The sequence below is a fragment of the Parasteatoda tepidariorum genome, chromosome 1 (genome assembly GCF_982258835.1).
Source record: "Parasteatoda tepidariorum strain Cologne lab strain chromosome 1, Ptep-v5.0, whole genome shotgun sequence".
NCBI classification, from domain to species: Eukaryota; Metazoa; Arthropoda; class Arachnida; order Araneae; family Theridiidae; genus Parasteatoda; species Parasteatoda tepidariorum.
The window spans coordinates 122,657,219-122,676,874 of NC_141755.1; the positions used below are offsets into that span (position 1 = coordinate 122,657,219).

At 30.4% G+C, this 19,656-nt stretch overlaps 1 protein-coding gene across 4 annotated transcripts in view; it reads right to left on the reverse strand.

Annotated features, from left to right (window-relative positions):
* Positions 1–12,690: 12,690 nt before the first annotated feature.
* Positions 12,691–19,656, reverse strand: part of LOC147816856 (ras-related protein Rab-34-like) — a 101,577-nt gene continuing 94,611 nt past the window's right edge. For 2 of the 4 annotated variants that reach the window (XM_087161565.1, XM_087161595.1), the window contains one exon: positions 12,691–17,818. In XM_087161565.1, the coding sequence (XP_087017691.1) occupies positions 17,663–17,818 (156 nt within the window). In that variant the 3' untranslated portion in view covers positions 12,691–17,662. The remainder of the gene's footprint in view (positions 17,819–19,656) is intronic. The other 2 variants (XM_087161507.1, XM_087161534.1) reach the window with 1 other exon arrangement.

Consider the following 19,656-nt stretch of genomic DNA (forward strand, 5'->3'; position numbering starts at 1 on the left):
GCGAATAATGGGTAAAAACAGGAAAAATCCAAGAAATTTGGGTTTTTTTCCCACTGTTTTAAATTATTTTTACAATATACTTGAACGTTTATCATGCGTAAGGTGATCTATGAGTAAAATCGTGCATCTTTCTTTGTAAAACAACAGAAAATGGATTAATAATAAAAAAAGTGAAAAATAAAATAAAAAGGTGTGGTGCGGTTCGAATTTCGAAGCCATCTTACTCCTTTTAATATAAAGTTATAATTTTCAAACTCGGACACTAAGTAGAGGTCCATGGTCCTAACAATACAGTACGAGGAAATTTTTATAGGTGAATTAGGGGGAGCTGTGGGGGTCCCCAAAGGTCAATTGCACAGCTGACCTTGAGAGGGATTTTGAAGTGAAATTATGGCAGACTACCTGTGTTCAAGTGGTCCGGAGGTCAAGACGCTGAACTAGCAATTTACGGCAGGGATGAGAGGGCAGGGGTTCGAATCCCTGCTGCGGCAACTTCTCAAAAATTTTTCTTTTTTTTTCTTTTGCTTATTTTGCATTATATTATTTTTTTATTGTGTTTTTCTGTATTTCAGTGGGTCCTACATGTACGAAATAATTTTTTTAAATAGGGAAAACAGCGAATAATGGGTAAAAACAGGAAAAATCCAGGAAATTTGGGTTTTTTTCCCACTGTTTTAAATTTTTTTTACAATATACTTGAACGTTTATCATACGTAAGGTGATCTATGAGTAAAATCGTGCATCTTTCTTTGTAAAACAACAGAAAATGGATTAATAATAAAAAAAGTGAAAAATAAAATAAAAAGGTGTGGTGCGGTTCGAATTTCGAAGCCATCTTACTCCTTTTAATATAAAGTTATAATTTTCAAACTCGGACACTAAGTAGAGGTCCATGGTCCTAACAATACAGTACGAGGAAATTTTTATAGGTGAATTAGGGGGAGCTGTGGGGGTCCCCAAAGGTCAATTGCACAGCTGACCTTGAGAGGGATTTTGAAGTGAAATTATGGCAGACTACCTGTGTTCAAGTGGTCCGGAGGTCAAGACGCTGAACTAGCAATTTACGGCAGGGATGAGAGGGCAGGGGTTCGAATCCCTGCTGCGGCAACATCTCAAAAATTTTTCTTTTTTTTTCTTTTGCTTATTTTGCATTATATTATTTTTTTATTGTGTTTTTCTGTATTTCAGTGGGTCCTACATGTACGAAATAATTTTTTTAAATAGGGAAAACAGCGAATAATGGGTAAAAACAGGAAAAATCCAGGAAATTTGGGTTTTTTTCCCACTGTTTTAAATTTTTTTTACAATATACTTGAACGTTTATCATACGTAAGGTGATCTATGAGTAAAATCGTGCATCTTTCTTTGTAAAACATCAGAAAATGGATTAATAATAAAAAAAGTGAAAAATAAAATAAAAAGGTGTGGTGCGGTTCGAATTTCGAAGCCATCTTACTCCTTTTAATATAAAGTTATAATTTTCAAACTCGGACACTAAGTAGAGGTCCATGGTCCTAACAATACAGTACGAGGAAATTTTTATAGGTGAATTAGGGGGAGCTGTGGGGGTCCCCAAAGGTCAATTGCACAGCTGACCTTGAGAGGGATTTTGAAGTGAAATTATGGCAGACTACCTGTGTTCAAGTGGTCCGGAGGTCAAGACGCTGAACTAGCAATTTACGGCAGGGATGAGAGGGCAGGGGTTCGAATCCCTGCTGCGGCAACTTCTCAAAAATTTTTCTTTTTTTTTCTTTTGCTTATTTTGCATTATATTATTTTTTTATTGTGTTTTTCTGTATTTCAGTGGGTCCTACATGTACGAAATAATTTTTTTAAATAGGGAAAACAGCGAATAATGGGTAAAAACAGGAAAAATCCAGGAAATTTGGGTTTTTTTCCCACTGTTTTAAATTATTTTTACAATATACTTGAACGTTTATCATGCGTAAGGTGATCTATGAGTAAAATCGTGCATCTTTCTTTGTAAAACATCAGAAAATGGATTAATAATAAAAAAAATGAAAAATAAAATAAAAAGGTGTGGTGCGGTTCGAATTTCGAAGCCATCTAACTCCTTTTAATATAAAGTTATAATTTTCAAACTCGGACACTAAGTAGAGGTCCATGGTCCTAATAATACGGTACGAGGAAATTTTTATAGGTGAATTAGGGGGAGCTGTGGGGGTCCCCAAAGGTCAATTGCACAGCTGACCTTGAGATGGATTTTGAAGTGAAATTGTGGCAGACTTCCTGTGTTCAAGTGGTCCGGAGGTCAAGACGCTGGACTTGCAATTCACGGCAGGGATGAGAGGTCAGGGGTTCGAATCCCTGCTGCGGCAATTTCTCAAAAATTTTTCTTTTTTTTTCTTTTGCTTATTTTGCATTATATTATTTTTTATTGTGTTTTTCTGTATTTTAGTGGGTCCTACATGTACGAAATAATTTTTTTAAATAGGGAAAACAGCGAATAATGGGTAAAAACAGGAAAAATCCAAGAAATTTGGGTTTTTTTCCCACTGTTTTAAATTATTTTTACAATATACTTGAACGTTTATCATGCGTAAGGTGATCTATGAGTAAAATCGTGCATCTTTCTTTGTAAAACAACAGAAAATGGATTAATAATAAAAAAAGTGAAAAATAAAATAAAAAGGTGTGGTGCGGTTCGAATTTCGAAGCCATCTTACTCCTTTTAATATAAAGTTATAATTTTCAAACTCGGACACTAAGTAGAGGTCCATGGTCCTAACAATACAGTACGAGGAAATTTTTATAGGTGAATTAGGGGGAGCTGTGGGGGTCCCCAAAGGTCAATTGCACAGCTGACCTTGAGAGGGATTTTGAAGTGAAATTATGGCAGACTACCTGTGTTCAAGTGGTCCGGAGGTCAAGACGCTGAACTAGCAATTTACGGCAGGGATGAGAGGGCAGGGGTTCGAATCCCTGCTGCGGCAACTTCTCAAAAATTTTTCTTTTTTTTTCTTTTGCTTATTTTGCATTATATTATTTTTTTATTGTGTTTTTCTGTATTTCAGTGGGTCCTACATGTACGAAATAATTTTTTTAAATAGGGAAAACAGCGAATAATGGGTAAAAACAGGAAAAATCCAGGAAATTTGGGTTTTTTTCCCACTGTTTTAAATTATTTTTACAATATACTTGAACGTTTATCATGCGTAAGGTGATCTATGAGTAAAATCGTGCATCTTTCTTTGTAAAACATCAGAAAATGGATTAATAATAAAAAAAATGAAAAATAAAATAAAAAGGTGTGGTGCGGTTCGAATTTCGAAGCCATCTAACTCCTTTTAATATAAAGTTATAATTTTCAAACTCGGACACTAAGTAGAGATCCATGGTCCTAACAATACAGTACGAGGAAATTTTTATAGTTGAATTAGGGGGAGCTGTGGGGGTCCCCAAAGGTCAATTGCACAGCTGACCTTGAGAGGGATTTTGAAGTGAAATTGTGGCGGGCTTCCAGTGTTCAAGTGGTCCGGTGGTCAAGACGCTGGACTAGTAATTCACGGCAGGGATGAGAGGGCAGGGGTTCGAATCCCTGCTGCGGCAACTTCTCAAAATTTTTTCTTTTTTTTTCTTTTGCTTATTTTGCATTATATTATTTTTTTATTGTGTTTTTCTGTATTTTAGTGGGTCCTACATGTACGAAATAATTTTTTTAAATAGGGAAAACAGCGAATAATGGGTAAAAACAGGAAAAATCCAGGAAATTTGGGTTTTTTTCCCACTGTTTTAAATTATTTTTACAATATACTTGAACGTTTATCATGCGTAAGGTGATCTATGAGTAAAATCGTGCATCTTTCTTTGTAAAACATCAGAAAATGGATTAATAATAAAAAAAATGAAAAATAAAATAAAAAGGTGTGGTGCGGTTCGAATTTCGAAGCCATCTAACTCCTTTTAATATAAAGTTATAATTTTCAAACTCGGATCTTAAGTAGAGGTCCATGGTCCTAACAATACAGTACGAGGAAATTTTTATAGGGGAATTAGGGGGAGCTGTGGGGGTCCCCAAAGGTCAATTGCAGAGCTGACCTTGAGAGGGATTTTGAAGTGAAATTGTGGCAGACTTCCTGTGTTCAAGTGGTCCGGAGGTCAAGACGCTGGACTAGTAATTCACGGCAGGGATGAGAGGGCAGGGGTTCGAATCCCTGCTGCGGCAACTTCTCAAAAAATTTTCTTTTTTTTTCTTTTGCTTATTTTGCATTATATTATATTTTTATTGTGTTTTTCTGTATTTTAGTGGGTCCTACATGTACGAAATAATTTTTTTAAGTAGGGAAAACAGCGAATAATGGGTAAAAACAGGAAAAATTCAGGAAATTTGGGTTTTTTTCCCACTGTTTTAAATTATTTTTACAATATACTTGAACGTTTATCATGCGTAAGGTGATCTATGAGTAAAATCGTGTATCTTTCTTTGTAAAACAACAGAAAATGGATTAATAATAAAAAAAAATGAAAAATGTAATAAAAAGGTGTGGTGCGGTTCGAATTTCAAAACCATCTAACTCCTTTTAATATAAAGTTATAATTTTCAAACTCGGACACTAAGTAGAGGTCCATGGTCCTAATAATACAGTACGAGGAAATTTTTATAGGTGAATTAGGGGGAGCTGTGGGGGTCCCCAAAGGTCAATTGCACAGCTGACCTTGAGATGGATTTTGAAGTGAAATTGTGGCAGACTTCCTGTGTTCAAGTGGTCCGGAGGTCAAGACGCTGGACTTGCAATTCACGGCAGGGATGAGAGGTCAGGGGTTCGAATCCCTGCTGCGGCAATTTCTCAAAAATTTTTCTTTTTTTTTCTTTTGCTTATTTTGCATTATATTATTTTTTATTGTGTTTTTCTGTATTTTAGTGGGTCCTACATGTACGAAATAATTTTTTTAAATAGGGAAAACAGCGAATAATGGGTAAAAACAGGAAAAATCCAGGAAATTTGGGTTTTTTTCCCACTGTTTTAAATTATTTTTACAATATACTTGAACGTTTATCATACGTAAGGTGATCTATGAGTAAAATCGTGCATCTTTCTTTGTAAAACATCAGAAAATGGATTAATAATAAAAAAAGTGAAAAATAAAATAAAAAGGTGTGGTGCGGTTCGAATTTCGAAGCCATCTTACTCCTTTTAATATAAAGTTATAATTTTCAAACTCGGACACTAAGTAGAGGTCCATGGTCCTAACAATACAGTACGAGGAAATTTTTATAGGTGAATTAGGGGGAGCTGTGGGGGTCCCCAAAGGTCAATTGCACAGCTGACCTTGAGAGGGATTTTGAAGTGAAATTATGGCAGACTACCTGTGTTCAAGTGGTCCGGAGGTCAAGACGCTGAACTAGCAATTTACGGTAGGGATGAGAGGGCAGGGGTTCGAATCCCTGCTGCGGCAACTTCTCAAAAATTTTTCTTTTTTTTTCTTTTGCTTATTTTGCATTATATTATTTTTTTATTGTGTTTTTCTGTATTTCAGTGGGTCCTACATGTACGAAATAATTTTTTTAAATAGGGAAAACAGCGAATAATGGGTAAAAACAGGAAAAATCCAGGAAATTTGGGTTTTTTTCCCACTGTTTTAAATTATTTTTACAATATACTTGAACGTTTATCATGCGTAAGGTGATCTATGAGTAAAATCGTGCATCTTTCTTTGTAAAACATCAGAAAATGGATTAATAATAAAAAAAATGAAAAATAAAATAAAAAGGTGTGGTGCGGTTCGAATTTCGAAGCCATCTAACTCCTTTTAATATAAAGTTATAATTTTCAAACTCGGACACTAAGTAGAGATCCATGGTCCTAACAATACAGTACGAGGAAATTTTTATAGTTGAATTAGGGGGAGCTGTGGGGGTCCCCAAAGGTCAATTGCACAGCTGACCTTGAGAGGGATTTTGAAGTGAAATTGTGGCAGGCTTCCAGTGTTCAAGTGGTCCGGTGGTCAAGACGCTGGACTAGTAATTCACGGCAGGGATGAGAGGGCAGGGGTTCGAATCCCTGCTGCGGCAACTTCTCAAAATTTTTTCTTTTTTTTTCTTTTGCTTATTTTGCATTATATTATTTTTTTATTGTGTTTTTCTGTATTTTAGTGGGTCCTACATGTACGAAATAATTTTTTTAAATAGGGAAAACAGCGAATAATGGGTAAAAACAGGAAAAATCCAGGAAATTTGGGTTTTTTTCCCACTGTTTTAAATTATTTTTACAATATACTTGAACGTTTATCATGCGTAAGGTGATCTATGAGTAAAATCGTGCATCTTTCTTTGTAAAACATCAGAAAATGGATTAATAATAAAAAAAATGAAAAATAAAATAAAAAGGTGTGGTGCGGTTCGAATTTCGAAGCCATCTAACTCCTTTTAATATAAAGTTATAATTTTCAAACTCGGACACTAAGTAGAGGTCCATGGTCCTAACAATACAGTACGAGGAAATTTTTATAGGTGAATTAGGCGGAGCAGGGGGGGTCCCCAAAGGTCAATTTCACAGCTGACCTTGAGAGGGATTTTGAAGCGAAATTGTGGCAGGTTTTGCGTGTTCGGGTGGTCAAGACACAGGACAAGTAACTCGCGCCTGTAATGAGAGGTCACAGGTTCGAATTCCTGCTGCGGCAACTTAAAAAAAAAAAAATTTTTTTTCCGCTTATTTTGCATTATATTATTATTTTATTGTGCTTTTCTGTATTTTAGAGGATCCAACGCGTAGGAAATAATGTTTTTAAATTAGGAAAATTTCAAATATTGGGTGAAAACTGGAAAAATCCAGGAAAATAGGGTTTTTTTCTATTATTATAAATTATTTTTACAATATATTTGAAAGTTTATCATGCGTAAGGTGTTCTATGATTAAAATCGTGCATCTTTTTTTGTTAAACGACACATATTGGAATAATAATAAAAAATTAAAAAACAAATAAAAAGGTGGGGGGCGTTTCGAATTTGGAAGCCGCCTAACTCCTTTTAATATAACGTTATATTTTTCAAACTTGGACCCTTAGTAGGGGTCTATGGTTCAAACAATACTGTACCAGAAAATTTTAATAGGTGAATTAGAGGGAGCAGGGGGGGGGCAAAGTTCAATTTCATAGCTGACCATGAGAGGGCTTTTGAAATGAAATTGTTTGACCGTTTTGAATTGTTTGACCGGTTGTCATTCACGTTAAAATATTGAAAAAGATCTAAAAAAAATATTTTATAGATCAAATAAATAAAAATTAACCCGTGACCGGTATCGCAGTTTTAAAAATTAATCCTCGACCCCAGACCCTTTGCTTACTACCCAATCGCGCTTCTATCCACACTATGCCTGACACGCTGCTGCCGCGAATATTGAGCTTAAAGAACTTTAAAGCGGTTACCTAATGGAACCTATTATGGGCCATTGTATGCCCCCTGATTTGCCTATTAAAATTCCCTTTGGTACGATTGTTTAGTGTATTGAACTCCAATCTCTTGTCGAGTTTGAAAATTATAAGTTAATATTAAAGGAAGATACGGGGTGATTCGTCTGCGTGTCTTCGAAGCCGAAATTTATCCGTTTTTTGGCAATTATTCGCTTTTTTCCAAAGAAAAATAATAATTTTTATATATTGAATACTTCATTTACGTTAAAATATTGAAAAAAATGTCAAAAGAATAATATAGAATAAATAAATAAAAATTAACATTTGACCGGTATCGCAGTTTTAAAATTCAATCCTCGACCAGTATCGAACCACAGACCCTTTGCTTACTAGTCCGTCGCGCTTCTAACCATACTATGCCTCACACATTGCTGTCGCGAATATTAAGCTTAAAGAACTTTAAAGCGGTTACCTAATGGAGCCTATTATGGGCCTTTGTATGGCTCCTGATTTGTCTATAAAAATTCATTTTGGTAGGTTAAAATTTGTATGTGTACAATAAAAAGGACCATCCTCAATAACTTCTGATCTAACGATCGGATTTTCAGGATTCCATGTTAATGGTTTAAGAGGGTGACTTTTAAATATGTTAAATAATTAGTGCATCCGATTTTGAAAGTTACGAAAACAGACACAAAAACGTTTCTTCTCTGAATAAACATACCTTTTTTTATGATGAAATCACTATAATGTGTGAAATATGGCCCTTATAGTTTGGCCCCCTTCATGTTAACCTTACTTTACCATTTCTTGAGAACTTTTTAAGCGTACTGAAAAATATTTAGATAATTCTATGCAAAATAATTCCGTTTCAAAATATTAAATATTTATAGTTTTTCCTGATAATAATCCTGAAAATCCCTTTTATTAAATATTTAATTTATTAAATATTATTTTTTATTTATTTTTTTATTAAATATTAATTTCACAATTTTACTTAATAATAGTCGAAAAGTTTTGGAATTGTAAGGTATGCAATTTCTTAGATCACTTTAAAGAACGGAATCTTTTCTTTTCGGTCGGAATTTTTCTTTTTGAGTGGAATCGGTCGAATAGTTCCTGAGAAATAAATTTTAAAAATTCGACTTTTTAAAAATCCCCTATAGTTTGGAGGGTCAGTAATCCAAATCCATCATAAAATGAAGATATTTTTATGCAGATAAAGTACGTTTTTGAGTCTAATTTCGCAACTTAAAATATCGTCTTCACTAATTAATTCAAATGATTGAGATCACCCCCTCCAACCATTAAGACTGAGCCCTAGAACATTCGATCAGGATGGTCCGATTTATTTATTTATTTCGCCCACTGTACAATAAATTGAAAAAAAAAATGTATTAAGTTTATCACAGTCATTCTAAAATTCATTAAAAAATCTTTCTTCTTTAAAGACTTCTGTGTTGTTCCCTTTTAAGTGGTTGTATGTAGGGCTTTGTCCAAAATTTCCATTATTTCTTTTGAATGGACTGTGGACAATATGGCTTTTTCGATCGGAGGAAGAACCGGTCACATCCATTCTATGAGATCTCAGGCTTCTAATAAATTGGGCAAACATTTGGTATAATTTTGTTACTTAAAATATATTCTTTGGTATAATTTTGTCACTTAAAATATATTTTTTGGTATAATTTTGTCACTTAAAATATAAATACGATTTGTTTTCCTATTTAAAAACATTTATCAATGTAGTTAGATCTGTTCTCGTTGGTGAAAATTTTGAATAGCAATAAAAAAATTATATATATGAAAAACAACAACACACAATTAGTAACCTTTTGGACAGTTTCACGGTACATAGATATCCTAAATTGCATCCAACGGGTTTTGTTTCATAATTAAAATTTGAAGAAATACATTATACAATTATCCCACGATCAGTACTAAGAAATTAAAATTTGTAATTTTTTCGTACAATAATAATGAATTGAAATTTTTTATTAAAAAAAATCCTATTATCGCCTTTATGAGTTTATTTCTCACTATGCTACATATTTCTAAGTAAAAATCGCATTTTCGCCATTATTTAAAGTTCCTTGAAGATATGCTAAACGCATAGTGGAAAACGATACCAACGATTCAAGTTGCAGGCTTACACTTTTAAAAGTTATATTTAAAAATACAGGAATTATGCCATTATAATTTCAAATTAGTAGAATAAGTTGTTGTCCAATTTGTAAAAATTCAGCATATAAAATTTAGTCACGTTAAAAATTAAGAAACAATTTTCTAATTTTTAATCGTTGAATTGTATCATTTGTAACTGATTTAAATCCAGTTCAGCTACATCTCCATATGTTTCATATGATACAGATAACTCGATTTTTCTCAATTATATCCTACATTATTATTCAGTAGCGTCATTTTTAACTTTTTACCAAGACCTGTAAGGTGAAGCACGACATTCAGTACATTCATGCTTAAAAAAATTGATGTACGGCATACCGGGCAACTATCCGGGACTTACCAAAGCAACTATGTGATTGTCAACATTCACCGGTGGAAGCCAACAACCGTCCATTTCGCTCATTCACAATAACATACACACTATTTAAGAGCAATTAAAAAAAATAATAATAAAACAAACTTATTACTTTATTTCTTCCAAATAATTTAAGAATATAATTCTTTAACATTAAGCGGGGCGACATTTTACAAAATTCTTTTCTTTATTGAATGCAGTAAAAAATGCAGTCTCAAAAAGTATCGTCACGTGAGGACCATGGAGTAGGAGTTACAACAGTCTTCTTGCATCCCCTCATCCATCAGGGGTGTTGAATAATTTTCCATATGAACACGATCTGAAACATTTATTGACTTGACCCTCAAAATTTTCTGAGAAAAAGATATCTCAACAGGAAATTGGAGGTAAAGGGTAAGTAAAAGAACATATTCCCGTTTTTATGTATTTAAATTATTCTCATTTACAAATATAAAATAACCCTAGATTTTTAAAGAATATATATATTTTATTGCAAGGCAGTAGCTTTTTACCCACGATTTTTAAGTTCATCCCGATAGGGGGCAAAAAGGTGCGGGACAAAGGGACAATTGCCCCCCTTCTGGCTACTACCTTAGTTCTAATGTTAGGATGACAAATTTTAATTTTTCATACTTTTTGCGATGTGATATTCATTTAAAACTAGTTTCATCTTAAAGTATAAGTGACATATTTTCTTAAAACATCTTATCATGCCTATAAATATCCATAAATGTTTAAAAATTCTTTTTTTGTCCAAAGTACTCTAAGTCAAACGCCTTTATCTTGTAAACGTAAAATTAGCCATTTTGGACTTTTTTGAAAAATAATTTTTTGCCGTGTACGATTTATTTAAAACAAGTTTCATAAAATACCCATTTATGTCTAGAAATATTAATAGATAATTTCAAAAATTTTCAACCTTACATTAGCATCTATCTTGTTAATGCAAGGATGGGCATTTTTTGATTTTCTTTCCTCATAATTTTTTACTCTGTGAGACTCATTTGCAGCTAGTTTCATATTAGGTGGCTGTAATTTTCTTTAAATATCCATTTATGACTAGAAACAATAATGGAATTCTTTAAAATTTCTTATTTTGTCCAGAGTACACAAAGCCAAAAGCATATACTCTGCTAATGTAAGGATGAACATTTTGGAATATTTTTATAGTTCTTTGCTGTATGGAATTAATTTAAATTTCATTATATGGGTGTCATATTTTCAAAAATATCCATTAATGTCTAGAAATAGTTATAAAATTTTTTTTTTAAATTCTTATTTTTTCTAAAATATGCTAAGTCAAAAGCATATATCATGCCATGTAAGGTTGGGCATTTTGAGATTTGTTTACATTTTTGCTGACTTAGGTAGTAATAACGTAAAGTTAGAAATTTTGTTGATAATTTTTGCAACATGGGTTTTATTTGTTACTTACTTCTTGATTAAAATATGGGAGTCATATTTTTGAAAATATCCAAATTTAGATTTTTTTATATGAGTTTTTAAATATTATTAAGCCTAAAAAACATGAGCATATGTAGCACAAATGAAACAGTAATCATATTGTGATTTTTTTAATATCTTTTGGCCAAGGGTTATTTGTTTGAAACTTGATTCATATTAAAATATTGGCTTCATATTTTCTGAAAATAGGTCATGGCTACAAAAGCTAGGATAGTCTGGTTTTCAGGTGTGTGTAGTAAATGGTAACGGGTGCACGTTAAATCTGTCGGATCACACAGTCCTCCATTTTTCATAACAAATTATACCTCTGGCGGAGCTGAATTGGAGATTGATCATTCTCTGGTTCAGGGCAAAATTACGAGTGATGAAGGAATAGATGTATGAATGGGCCCACCCTATAAACGGGTGTGGCAGAAGTCAAATTCTTGGACATAGATGGCGCCACTGGAAAACAAGAACTCGTGACCCCTCGTGGTAAAAAACAACAACAAAATGGCTATAAGAAATCACGAAAGAGTGAGTTTAGATTGGTGAATGCAATAACCTTATGTTACTTGACATAAAAAGTTTTGTATAAAGTGAGAAATAATTTTTATAAATATCTATAAAAACTTTATTTCGTTTTCAAAAATCACAACACTACTTTTATAAACATCATTCATGTGATAACAATAAGGGTATAGACATGTAAAAAAGATTTAAAAAAAAGTAATATTATAACTATAGTACACAGAATAAGTGCAACTGCATAAAAAATATTGCAACAGTAGAAATATGAATATATAGTGGGAAAGTGACATTGCAATAATTATTCAAAAATATTTCAAACTACGAAAGAAACTAGTATATTCATACAAAGCATGATAAATATTAAATTTGAATTTTGATTCAATAAATCTTTATAAAACAAACATGAAAAATATTTTCTAAAATATATATGAAATGCATTGACTAGAAAAATATTTTCTTTCAAGAATGTTATCACTGAGAAATGCATTTAAATGCCTAAAAATTGTATGACATAAAATAAGAGATAATAAACTAAATTAAGTAGATTTGAAAATACAAATATGAAACGAAAATAATACTGATTTACATTTCAATTTATAAGTATATGATCAGGACAGAAGCTTAAAGTGAAAATCGGTCTTCTAGATCAAGTTAGAATAATTTATAAGTCTTATTTCTTACACAATTACTAATCAATACAAACTTTTAAACTACTATTAAAATAAGGATATAAAATAAAAGCTAAACTCTTAATTTTTAAAAATATTACAGAGTTTCAGAATTCATTTTTATTATTATACGAACAGATTCTAACATTCAAATCAATCTCTTTTTGTAAACATAATTTTTTTATAAAATTGAAATGATAAATGAAATAACGATTTTTTAAAATTATTTTTAAAGTTATGTTTAACCATGTGAAATAATGCGTAATAATATAATTGAATTATGACTATTGAGTCAAACTTTTTTGTATGCTTAAGTTTCAGTGGATAAAAAATGTGAAGAATTTAATCGTTTCAATTCTTCAGTCAAATTATTAAAAAATTAATGCCATAGGAGATTTACTAAGTTCTAAATTGTGCTGATAAGTAAGATGATGTTGGTTATGGTAAGAAATGTTGTGGAGAGTAATAAGGAAATTCATTTCATTCCTGAAGGAAAAGAACAACACAAATCAACAGAAAAAAAAGGTGAATTCTTGTATATTTTTAAATGGGGGTTGATGATTTTGAAGAATATCAAATTTTAAAGCATCTAAGTTATTGCATATAGTTCCATTACATAATAAATTATGTATAAAATAAGAGAGATAGTTAAATAATTACAAATTATCAATATAATTGTGATCAGAAGAAAGACATACTTAATAGTGGCGACAATCATAGTAAAATGAAAATAAGTGGTATATATACATACACACAATATATATCATTTATAGAATTGTATGATTTATTCCCACTAAACATTTACAAAACAGTATATAGGAATTTTTAACTGACAATTACCTTATATTACTGACATTTAACAATTAAAAAAAATGATGTAGTTTAAATTTGATACCCATATTATAAGCCTCCAACCTTTATTTATATCAAACAATTTCAAGCACTTAATTCTATGTGCCTATTTAAGTTTTAAAATATACACATTTATCTCATTAAAACTATTTATTCAGTTAAAACAGTTTGAATTAAATAAAACTTAGGAGCCTATGAAAATATAACAGTGGATAAAATCTCATACATAGATTCCAAGTTACATAAGTTCCTGGCAACAGAATTTAGGGCCTCAAACTACAGCACTATCTTGATAAATTCAAATTTATCTGCAATGTCAAAGACAGATTATTGTTAAAATTTAGCTTAATGTGTACAATACAGCAAAATTTGGAAACACGAGGCACTTAAAAATAATTAACAAAAACATTATGTTGTTGTAATTGATAATTCAAAAAAAGGAATAAATACCTATGCTATATGGGGAAAGTCTTTAATCGTGCAAAAAAAAAAAAAAAAGTCCTCCCCCCTATGCGTCAAGTCTTATGTCAATTCAGCTTTATAAATTTTATAAGAAGAAAGTTTAGAAATGCTCTAAAAGGAAGGGTAGTAATTAAAAATAAATAGCTCTGCTCAATATGAGAACAAACAGGTGCACACATTAAGTACAATAAAGAAATCAGAAGAAAAAAATATTTATAAAAAGTACGAACTTGTAGATGAAAATATTGTGGGGAAAAAATCTTTTTACTTCAAAGGGAAAATTAATCTGCAGATGTTGTAATATTCTGCAATGCCCTCTGCAGTGCAGTAGGGTTTCTGCTACCAGGCATAAGTTGTTTAGCTTACTCCAAAATTTTGGAAGCTACAATTGTACATTTAATTTACAGCAAAAATTTTTTTACATATAAAAACAACTGTTGATTGACCATAGTAAAAAATGCTTATTACAATAAAATTATTTAAACTTGTACCATAACAGAAAAGAGTGGAAATTAAATAACATTTTTAATATAACTGAACATTAATATCCTAACATTAATTAATGTGATACAACCTGACAACAAATGTGATATTTAAATAAATGCATAAATATTTTAGGGCACAATAGCCATTGAAAAAAAATGTATAATGCCATTGTCTAAAGTAATTTCAATAATGCAATAATAAAAAATTGGCATGTAAGTTAATATTCAAATAATATAAGAAATAATATAAGAAATAAAAATACAATGAGATTTCATAAATGAATTTTAAAATTTGGTCATTTTATTTTAATAATTGTATTGTATTTATAACAATTGTATATTTGGTATTAGCAAAACACTTTTTAAACTTAAAATTCAGATAATAAATAAAATGATGGAATATTTAAGTAATTATATAAAAAAGAAATACTGGAAGTTTATATGCACACGTGGAATTAATTGCTTACTACTTATTATGAATAAAAGATATATAAATATGTATAAAAGATGGTATATAGCACAATACACTTTTACACAAAGTATTAAAAAAAATAAGGCAATTTTTTTTTAGTTCTAAGTAGGTTTCAATGTAAACACAACAAAAGTAATGAAATAATGTATGGGTTAAGAAGGTTTTTTTAGAGGTTGAAACTTCTGGGAAAAATGATATTAAAAAATACTGTCAACAAATACATACATAATAAAAACAACTGGCAAACATTACAAAAAAAAAGTGTAGAGACCAATCAAGTAATGAAAACACTTAATATATATGGGCATTTTCAAATATAGTGTTGTTTTTGTATCAGTGACTAAAAAAAATAATTTTGTTTCTTAAAAAAAAAAAAAAAAAAAAAAGACAATTTGTAAATTATAAAATTGTTCATTAAAATTTATAGAATAAGTAAATTGAAATAAAAATTTACATGTTTTAAGTGCATAATTTTACTTCAAAAACCAAGTAAAATTACATGAAAATATAATTTTCTTGGGTCACTAACACTAAATTCTCCCTTTTGAGCCTTTACCTTTTTGTGGGACATGGCTATTTTCCTTTGAAAAAAAAAACTGTGTACATATAAAACGAAGTAAAGGCTACAAATTCTGTTTAAATATCAGATTGTGAAAATGGTTTTTAAAATTGAAAACAATTCAAACTTCTCTCACTAGTTTAGGATTTTAAATGTCTGGTCCGAACTTTTGATGTGCAAGTGGAGCACTACGTCCAAGTGCTTTATTTTTTTAAAAAGTACTTATGCCTACAATTTAGAGGTAATTTTATGAGGACTGTGCATCCCCATTATGCACCTCAATCCTTTCAAAAATGTTATAAAATATTACAGTGAAACCTGCCAAGTTGACCACCCTTGTAAGTTGGGCACCTGCATAAGTTGACCTCAATTATCAAGAACGGAATTTTTCCTATATAATATAAAGAAGCAAAACCTTTGTAACTTGACCACCTGTCTATCTTGTATGTTGACCACTGAAATAAGTCAATTTTATCTAGGAGTATTATGAAATTCTATTCTAAAACCCTCATAAGTTGACCAGTTGCCATTTTGGCAATGTATGTTAAAATTTCACTTGTTTGGTGAAATAGTGTAAAAAGCTAATCTAAACCCTTTTGTGAGTTGACCATCAGGGGAAACTGTAAGGGGCCAGCTTTTGACCATTTCTTTCATCCGTTCATTGAAAACAGGTGTGTTAGTTGAAAAGTTGCTCTTCCAGTTGCAATAGTGAGCATTTGAATAAATGAATGCTGAATCCTTTATTTATGGTCTTTGATCTTAAAGTGTAGTAAATAAATTTTAAAGTGTTCAAATAATTTTATTTTTTTAAAGTTTTCAAATTACATGTTTTCGTGTTCTGATATTTTAAGAAATTATATTTATTAAACACTTCACATGCATAACTAACGAAATAATTTTTAAAAAAAAAATTAGTTAAATATTAGAAATATATGTATCAAATTGATGTTCATTCAGGTTTAAACACATTTCTTAAGATATTCATTTGCATATCTTCTGAATAAAATCTTTAAGTCAAGTAAAAAAAAAAAAATTTAATATATAGCAACATGATATAGGAAACGAAAAATTAAACAATGACCCACCCCCTCTATAAGTTGATCACTTGTCTAAGTTGACCACTAAAACAATGCACCACAAGTGGTCAACTTACACAAGTTTTACTGTATTTATATTATTTGTCTGATTGAAAGAAAACTTTTTCTCTTCCTTTTTTATAAAACTAAGGTGAGTTGGATAAGAAATTACAAGCCTTGTTTTCCTGTAAGCTATAATTAGGTCAATTTCAACAACATATACATAGCTGCCAACATGAACAGGAAAAAATCCAGCTGATTTTATGAAATAATATAAACTTCACGATAATTGTTGCATAATTTACTAAATATTTTACACATAGGGAATTTTAGGAATTTTTAAAATCATCAAAATAGAAAATTTGCAATATTTTCAAACTATAATTGACATTAAACATACTTGAAATGTTATGCATTATGTTTACTCATAATTTTGAATATTATTAGGCATTTAATTCATCAAAGAAAGAGATTTTAGTATTAAAATAAACTGCATATTTAAGAACAAAAAGAGTTTTGTACTGATTTCTATAAATGAGGTTTACTTCATTACATATTAGTAATACTTATTTAAATATTCAAGCAATAATCTGCTTAAAAATTCTATTTCAATAGGGATTTTTTAGATAACTTACTCAATTTCAGGTAATTTTCTAAAATGCACAAAAATCAGGAGAAATTTGAAAACCAGTAGATTAGGAGAAACTGGCAAAATACAGTAGTCTACTGGGAAATCCAGTAGAGTTGGCAGCTATGCATATATCATTTTGCTTGTAGATAACATAAAAACTTGAAGACAATTAATTGACACTATTTATAAAATGCTCATATGATTAAAACTAAAAAAAAAATTATTAAAATCAGTGGTGAAAATCTATATTTAATTGAGGAAAAACAAGAAATTACTAAAGCTGTAATTAATCTCAATATAGTAAAGGACGGATTAAAATAATCTAACACTAGTTTATTTAAAGATGAAGCTTTAAGGCTGATTTAATTCTTAATGGTTACGATGATTCCTAATGAAAAATAAGTGAAGTTTTATGATTTCATATTTTTACTAGTATTAAAAATACATATGAAAAGCAAATATTGTTAAATATAATTACATTAATATCTATAAATAAGTAGTATTACATATTCACCTTACTACTAATAAAAAAATACATAAATAATGCATAGAAAGAAATGTAAACCATATTTATTAAGTAGGATAATTGAATTTTTTTTTAATGAAGTCCGTAACTCTCGCAACAAAATAAAAGCAATCCAAGAGGTAACTGTTCTCTCTCTGCAAGTCAAGAGCCGCAACCTGACACACATCTTCCTTTCTTTTTCTTCGGACTTGCTTTGCTGATCTCTGTAAATAGTAAGACATTACACAAAATATAAAAAGACAGAAAGTGCTAAAACAGATGAATAATAAATTTTTGTTGCATTTGTTAAAATTTAAGACATTTCTTTTAAAATTGTCAAACATTGTGACATATTCAGATAAAAAATACTGAAGTTTAATCAATTTAAAATGAGGTATGTAAGCTGCAGTCAAGCATGGCACCAGACTTTGCCAGACAGGGTATCAAGCCACCCCAATATGGGAGCTCAAATAAATTAATTCAAAATATTTGAATTAAAATACATTTTATACTTTATATTTTTTTTCACACAATTTTTTTCCAATGTGTTTCTAAGAAAGTAAAATTAATTATTTTGATACCATAATGTGCAGATTCATTTACAACTCTATTTTAATACTCATATATGAGTACTTATAATTGAATTTATTAGTATACATACACTATTTAAGAGGAAATTAAAAAAAGATTAACAGAACACTCCTTCACTTCTTCCACTAGAAGGTAGACACTAAATATAATAATAACATAAACACTAAATTTAATTAATTGTAAAAATACCATAAAAGCTTTAGGACAAGATAATTGGAACAAAGTGGCATTCTATATACAGTAGTCTCTGCTTAACGTGTTAAATTTGTGACAACGATTTTAATAGCATTAACAGAGTGATAACAATGAAAAGGAAACCAAAATGACATAAATTGAAGAGAAAAATTCACTTTATATTTATGCAAAGCATTTTTACTTTAACATAAAAAATGATACATAATTTAAAATTGATTGTCAACAATTTTCTCTCATAAGTTCACTCTGACTCATAATGCTTTTTAAAGACATTGATGCTGTATTGCAATAAACATTTCAAAACTTTCATTGCATTCCTCATTTCAGCATTTGAAGAAGGTGGCATTTTCTTCTGATTTGTCAGTTCCAACATCTTTTTTCCTATAACAATCTGGTAAACTTCTGATTCCCTTAATATGAAAGCATTTTCATCAATAGGATACTTGCAAGTGACGTAGTGTAACCATCTCGATCCTGATTGGTTGTTAAAACTTGCATTTGTTTATGTTGGCAACTGTTCTTTCCACCCTATTTTGAGTAAGCCAAGCTCGATTCCCTTCCCTATCAATTCCCTTAAATGTCATATTCTATATTCTTTCACAAAGATTTTGATTCTTTCAATATATATTTCTTACTTAACACAAAGACAGGCATGAAGCCAAGTGGAACATAAACAAACTCAAGTAAAACAAGTAGAAAGGATTATATTTTAACTAATTCGATGTGCGATACGGCTCAGTATCTGATTCACTTATCGTTAATTAACATTCTAAATTATGTAGAGAAAGTTAGCTAAACTTTAATGAGTCATTTTGCTGATAAAGATTATCTGGCACTGACATCATAGGTCACATGTGTGGGTATGGGAGGTCTTCTTCTTCTTCTTAAAGTGCAAGTACCTAATTTTCATCCATAACTGGAATTTTTGAGATGTCAAATCTGAAGGATGTTCTATAATTTTTTCAGTTTTCTGGACCTTTTTTTCTTTGTAAAATCTTGCATAAGCAAAGCAGTTTCATATCATTTCAGCTGAAACTTGATCCCATGAAGTTGCTAAGAGGTGCACTGCATCAAGATCGTTAGTTATCATGGTTAAATATTTTAAAATGTCTATCTTTTGTTTCATGTTAAACTAGTTCACTTTCTGCCATTCATATTGTAACTCTACGAAAGTGAGCAATGCATTAAATTGATGACATGGTAGTTCTTAGTTTGAATAAAACTCGCTATTCCAAAAGATGAAAGAAATCACATTTCATTAACAACAAATTCACAC